Source organism: Pollachius pollachius, assembly GCF_949987615.1.
Source record: "Pollachius pollachius genome assembly, chromosome: 2".
Lineage (NCBI taxonomy): Eukaryota > Metazoa > Chordata > Actinopteri > Gadiformes > Gadidae > Pollachius > Pollachius pollachius.
In genome coordinates, this window is record NC_136935.1 from 31,980,176 (window position 1) to 31,987,675 (window position 7,500).

General features: G+C 46.9%; 1 protein-coding gene across 1 annotated transcript in view; it reads left to right on the forward strand.

Annotated features, from left to right (window-relative positions):
- Positions 1-7,500, forward strand: part of klhl5 (kelch-like family member 5) — a 32,091-nt gene that overhangs the window by 7,411 nt on the left and 17,180 nt on the right. Inside the window, exons 3-5 of the mRNA XM_079730951.1 lie at positions 2,314-2,450; positions 2,936-3,132; positions 6,099-6,311. Coding sequence (XP_079587077.1) covers positions 2,314-2,450; positions 2,936-3,132; positions 6,099-6,311 — 547 coding nt within the window. The remainder of the gene's footprint in view (positions 1-2,313; positions 2,451-2,935; positions 3,133-6,098; positions 6,312-7,500) is intronic.

The window sequence follows — 7,500 nt, forward strand, 5'->3', positions numbered from 1 at the left end:
CGGCCCCCTCCTCATCCTCCTCATCTCAAAGCGTGGCTTAAATATTTTTTCTCACTTGGAGACAATGGCAGTCGATGCAACGACATCCGACAAAGTGCTGAGTAGAATTAGCATTGTGTCTCACGTAGTGAATCTATTTCCCTCTCTGTCAATGTTGCGCTTCTCTACCTATTTCGATTTGCCCCCTCTTTGTTTCATCTTACCCAGGAGAACATTTTAAAATAGGCCTTCATTGAGAGCCAAGTCCTGGTCCAGTGCGGTCATTGCAAACACATTACTCTGGCATGTCAAAGGAGAAAAACCCAAAACACGTCCATTAGGTTGGTGGCTGGTTATAATTTGAGTGGTGCTGTGGTCCGTGGACGAGAGTCAGCTTCCAATGGCCAAGGAGGGAGGGAGAGAGAGGGAGAGAGAGAGAGAGAGAGGGAATGACTCATTCCCTTCAGTCTCCTTTTATTCCTCAAGGAAGACGAACCACGTCCGTGCTTGTGTTGCATTCTGTTCCTTGGCAGGCCCACACCACTGAACCATCTCTCTCGCCCTCCCGTCGCTGCGAACCGGGTCGCCAGGAGATCGGGAGTGAGGGAGACAGATGGTCCGCGGGTTTGATTCCTCCGCTCCCGCTAGCTGAGCGGTCCATGGTTTTCCTAACCGTTTCCAGACGGGTTGCCGAGCATGGCCGTCGGTGTGAATGCAGGGGATGAAGTCCATAAAGGAGGTCCCCTCAGGGCTCTCACCGACCACAGCGCCCGCATCCAACACAATGTGGAGACCATACATTAGTTCTTACTGCTCCCAGAGAGCCGGCCGAAGCCCTGAGTAGTGCAGGGCCAGTGCTGTTTTATATGGTCCTGTACGGACAGAGTGTGAACCATAAACTTTGTGAAGTGCTTCAAGTGGCCGTAACAGTTAAGACAACGCCGTATAAAATGCATTCCTTCTAACGCGCCATCGACTATTTAATAGCTACAGGGGGGAGTTGTACATGTTCTCCGATACACCCGCCATCCCAATGAAACGGTAAGGCCGGAGCCAATTGAAAGTCATTTGCATATGCAATATTTTGTTTGCTTGACTGTTGTCCTCCCGACTCGTTGCGGGTGGAGGCGTCTGCTGAATGAGCAGATATAAACATAAGGACGTGTAGATGACGAACAAGCAGCAAACGTTCAATTTAGAGACGATTCCGTCCTGGTAACTGTGATAGGGACGTACATGGACTAGTTTCTAAAGATATATTTGTCTATTTTTAAGCTTTTTATTCATGGAGGATACGGTGAGAGTTACACTGGAAGTGAGAGAGTGGGGAGGACATGCAGCAAATGACCACAGGCAGGAATTGAAAAAAAATAGCTGGTTAATTTGCAATATGCAATTTTTATCAACCATACATCCACCTCTCACTTTATTTTCCTTTTACTGTTAATGCTGCTGTAGGTAAGTCTCGAGAGTTATAAAGAAAGAGAGAGAGCACAAAACAGCAGAAGGACGTCAAAGAAGTGGCTTCCTTTGTTCTCTGTATCCTCTTTCCCTTGAGCTTGATGGAAAATGTAACGAGGTCAAGGAAAGATACTTCGCCCTGTGCTTTCTAACCGTGCTGCTTCATGCAGGCTATATACACTTTGCAAACCTGGTGAAAGACATTCCTTCACTACCATGGTTGGAATTGAAATAAATAAATAAATATAGTCAACAGTCCAAAAGTGAAACAAAATGTTTTTTTCAGATTTACAAGGTTACTAACCTCACTTATCGACATGAATCCAAATGAGTATGGTTGCATGATAATAATGATCGGTCTGGTTGATAGTTTGTTTTGTGGATTGCCGCTAGTTATTGTGGGACGGCATTATCTCCTTTCATTTCGTAAAGGATGGTCAGTTAGGAACCATCCTAAGCAAAAACAAATATATTTGACTGGAGCCAACTTTTTGAACTAAACCAAAGTAACATTTTGGTTCTGCACTTCCATCCCAACATTTCTCCTAAATTGAGAAGTGTTGCTATTCACGCACCTTTGATTGACTGGCAATTCTCTGATCCAAGCAGTTGTTTCCTCTGCTCCCCATCGGCTCCCAGTTCCAAAAATTAGCCAGGAGCGGTCTAAAAACTAAACTGGCTCCTACAGAAGCACGCACGGTCAACTCAAAACAGATATTCTCACTAATTGCTGAGAGATGGTTTGGTCCTTCCTAACAAATCACACTTCAATGAGTTCTTCAGTATTACCCGCAGCATCAGCACCAGTCATTCATTCATCAGAGGTTTTTATCCAGACCTCCTTTCTGATCCGGTCTCCTCCCCCTCTCGCAGGCTGGTCCTCTCCTCCGTGTCCGACTACTTTGCGGCCATGTTCACTAGTGACGTGCTGGAGGCCAAGCAGGAGGAGGTGAAGATGGAGGGCGTGGATCCAGATGCATTGTGGATGCTGGTTCAGTACGCCTACACAGGTACCAATGCAAGTCCTATATGTGGATCAGTACAACCTCTCTCCTTTTTCAGTCAAAGAAGAAGACTTTTTGTTTTCTCTGCTGTTCTTTTCTTCCCTGCCCTTTTTCCTCTCCTCCTCTCCTCTCTTATCTCTTCCTCTTTTCTCCTCAACTCCTCTTCTCTTCTCTTCGCTTCTCTCTTCTATTGACTACGCTAACTGAAAGACACAATGATCCTTTCAGGGCATGACATTACATCTTGCCTAGGGTATTTCACAGTACTACAGGCACACATGGACACGCACACACGCAATCACACACACACACACACGCACACGCACATGCCTACACATGCACGCACAAACACACACACAAAAAAACGCATACACACACAAACATACAAAACCACACACACAAAAAAAACGCAAACACAAGCGCAATCCCACGCCCACACACAGGCCTTCGGGCCTCTCTCTCCTGGTCACTCATCCGCCGCTGCACCGCAGGTCGCCTGGAGCTGCGGGAGGACACCATCGAATCCCTGCTGTCGGCCTCCTGCCTGCTGCAGCTGCCCCGCGTCGTGCAAGCCTGCTGCGCCTTCCTGGTCCGCCAGCTCCACCCCTCCAACTGCCTGGGGATCCGCTCCTACGCAGACGCCCAGGGCTGCAGCGACCTGCAGAGCGCTGCGCACTCCTACACCATGGTGGGTTGTGGGTACGGATCCCTTGACCCCAGCAAGGGACGCTTTTGCTGGGATCACAGAGCAATGGTGATAACGATAATAATGATAACGGTACTTTGTTTTTGCGAAGGCCTCTTTTGTGTCAGTCGAGGATACATGACAGGGAAGGCTGAGGGATGGGAAGGAAAGTCTGACTCCACGAAGGAATCGGAACAGAAAACACAAAGGCAACATTTAGTTCCTGAGTCAAGGTCTGTCTGAAGAGGGGGGGGGGGGTTTCCGGGCAGCCTTGAAGGCTGTAATGGATTCTGATCCCAGAGTCTCCGGTGAGGTGTGTGGGTGAGGCGGGTCAGAGAGGTAGATTGAGGCTAGACAGTGAAGTGCCTTGTAGTTAAGGGGTAGGATGTGGTAAGTGATCCGTTGTTTGACAGGGAGCCGGTGGAGCTGTGTGAGGGTGGAGGTCATGGTGTCAGGAGCCGGGCTTGAGAGTTCTTGATAGGAGCATTGATTGAGCGCTGGAGCTTTTGTGACCGGCAGTAAGGGAAGAAGGCGGGAGATGTTACTGAGGTGGAAGAGTAGCATCTGACATCTACATAGAGCCAGTATGACCTCGTTGTCATATGGGAAAGTCCACTATCAGTTTTATAATAACTGATTGGGGAAAAATACCCTGATGGGGAGGACATAGCCCGACATATTAGTGTTATGATGAGTGCTAAAGTCTGTGTGAATCACAAATAATTACATTTAAGGAAATACCTGTCGAGCCTTGTATAGGCCCCTGAAGTGAGAGGTATAGGAGTAACGTGAAGTCTAAATGAAATTAAACTAAATTAAGTTGTGTGATTAAGTAGTGTGCTGCACCTTGAAATTGATGTTTTAATACAGAGACTGGTTTCATACTGTGACATAAAAATGAGCTCTCCCTCAGTCCTCCCTCGGATTCACTGAACCAATCAGGGAAGAGATGCCCTGATTGGTCAGAAATTTGGCGGTCTAAATTCAACAACCCATTTCCCTCACTAATATATTTCATTACTAATAAATGACCTTACCACTACAGCAACTTGGACTGACTTAAAGAAATGTGTGTTGATGTTGAAGATTGTCACTGCAACATCAAATATGTGGAATATTGAGTGTGATCTTCACCATGGTAACACATTGCCACACAATGTAACCAACGTCTCCTACATTGTGTAAACGTTGACCTTGAGAAAGGTTTTCAATTTGCTGAAATGCATAGACATTTAAACCAATATCATATCATGAGAACAAAACAACTGGAGCAGCAACCATGAGCAATGCGGGAGATTTGATTACAATAACCGAAATCCAAAGCACATTCAGCCTTATTCAGCCTTATAACGCAGTATTGATCATGGATACAATCCCCAGCTCTAATGCGCATATGCTGTTCACACACGCTTACACACATGCACACACAGAAAGAAACAGACATAGACAGACAGACAGACAGAGACACAGAGACACACACACACACACACACACACAGGGCTCACGTACAAAGTATTCCAGGCAGACACGAAGTCTTCTGTTCCTTGATTTGCACTCGTTCCTCACGCTCCGCCTACACCTCTCTCAGGCATCATTAGGCGGTTGACGTTCGCTTCATGCACATGGATATTTCCCTAACAACCTCTTGTTGGTCTTGGCCTCCAGATCGGTTCAATACCCCATTATCACCATACTTACTATGTTTCTATGCAGAGGGTTGCTATGGTGACCGTGAAAAAAGCTGCCTCATCCGCTCAATTGTTATTCTGTACTATTTCGTTGCTTCCCATCTTTGTTCTCTGATTGCATGTTGTCACATTGGCTCGTCTTTCTCTACCAATTATGAACCTATTTTATTGTAATTGATAGCTATGCCGCGTTTTTTAAATGTTTTTATTATGTGAGTTTATACTTGCTATAGAGAGTATTTTGAAGAGCGCCAGACAAAGGAAATGCATTACAGTTATCCTAACATCCTTTGTCTACCATCCTTCTGTTTTCTGTCATTTGTTTGCGCTTCGTTCCGATTGCTTTACGTTCATATACCGAGTTAGTTTCAAAGGCCTTCCTCGATACGCTCCCCTAGATTTAATTTATATCACCCTCTCTCACTATTTGTTTTTCTCTCTCTTTCTCTCCCTCTCTCTCTCTTTCTCTAAGTGGATTAATATTGAGCTGTAATCCTGGGTAATTATGTGGAAGGAGTGGTGGCTTTATTTGTGCTTGTTTTCATTCACATGCATGGGGACTCAAGCCTAGAAACCGTTCTGCCCGTACTGGGATCGAAAGCCACTTAGTTGTATTAGTCAACTCTAGTTCTGTGTGTTGCTATAGAGTTCCGGGTGCTAGTACGTAGTAGTCAATAAATAAGTCTGCAGGAGTCCAGTGCAGGTTCAGCTGGAAAGCACAGAGCATATCAATAGAAATACTAGAGGCTGTCTCACAATAGACAGAGATACTCTCTTGTGAGACCACCTCTCGCTCCGTACGGTAACAGAAAACAGGGCGGAGCTCCGCCCCTTGCTTTATGCTTTAACATCATAGGCCTGTTGGAACCAGGCATACAGCCATTGCACACCATTCACCCTGTTGGAGTATGATGGGTTACATTGCAGTCTGCCATCTGAGATCAAACGTGTGGTAACAAAACATGTGGAGCTGTTTTCTCCCTTCCCACTGTTGATTGGTGTCAGACAATCTTCTACATCCTGCCTTAGCTGTTTTCACACACACACAAACACACACATACACACAGACACACACACAGACACACACACACACACACACACAGACACACACACACACACACACACTTGACACTAACCGTCTCGTCAACTTTCAACTTTCTTTTTTTTTTTCTTGATCCTTTCTCACCTCTTTCCTTGACGTTCTTTTGGTCTTTCTGTCTTTCTTTCTTCCTGGTCTTTACCTGCTCCCAAGTCACCGTCTTCTTCCTCTTCCTGTTTTAGGAGCACTTCCTGGAGGTGGTGGGAGGCCAGGAGTTCCTGCTGCTCCCCGTGGAGGAGATGTCCAGGCTGCTGACCTCGGACGACGTCAATGTGCCTGACGAGGAAACCGTGGTAACGGCGTTGTTGACCTGGGTGGGCCACAACGCCGACACCCGGGCTAGCCACCTGCCCTCGCTGCTGGCCCACATCCGGCTGCCACTGCTCCAACCTCAGGTCAGAGACCGGCCCTGTCTGTCTGTCTGTCTGTCTGTCTGTCTGTCTGTCTGTCTGTTTGTCTGTCTGTCTGACTCTCTGACACCCAGAGCTTCTGCTCCAACCTCAGGTCAGAGACTGTCTCTGTATGTCTGTCTGTCTGTCTCTCCGACAGCCAGTAAGGTGAGACCGGCCCTGTCGCTCTGTCTGTCCATCTGTCTCCTTGTCTCCCTCTGTCGCTCTGTCTGTCTCTCTGGCTGTCTGCCTTCATGTCTCTTGGTGTGTTTCTGTCCCTCTCCTTGTCTCCCCTGCACATGTGCCTCTCTCTCATTTCCACTGTGTCTTTCGTTGTGCATCTTCCCTTCATGTTGGAAAATCTATTTTCTTCTTCGCTCACTTTCCCTTTCCCCTTGATCTTGATTCAGGTTGGCGATTAACTCTGACAGTACACACATGTGGATGGGTTGGAAGCGTATGAGTATGCCAGCACACGCGCATGATGTGTGTGTGTGTGTGTGTGTGTGTGTTTGTGTGTGTGTGCCTCTCAGAACACGCCTCAGAAAACTGCAACGCTTAATAGTTTGTGTGCTAGACAACCTCTTAATTACTGTGATTACAATCCTCTTGCTCCTAGGGGTTCACACACACAGACACACACACACACACACACACATACACACAGACACACACACAAACACAAATACATACACACACACATACAAGCAAGCATATACAAACAGACACACACACACTGACACACACACACAAACACAGACACACACACAAACACAAATACATACACACACATACAAGCAAGCATATACAAACAGACACACACACACAATGACACACACACACACACACACATGCAAGCACAAACATCCCCTACACACCCCCCCAAACACACACACACACGTCATCTTTAATTGGGTGTAATATACGGATTAACTGCACCTAAACGATCAGTTCCTACACATCCCAGAAAGATTACATCAACCGAATCTCTCTCCTCCCTAAGTCATCTCTCATCCTCTCCCTCTCTGGCCTCTCTCCATCCCTCCCTATCCTGCCTCTCTTCCTCAACCGTCCTGCCTCCCTCTCTCGCCACTCTCTCTCCCCATTGGCCCTGACGTTAGAGCAGTGCAGTGCAGTTTGTACCTGTGGCCTCCTCCTCACACCTCCTGCCAGCACATGTCAAGCGATGTCAAGT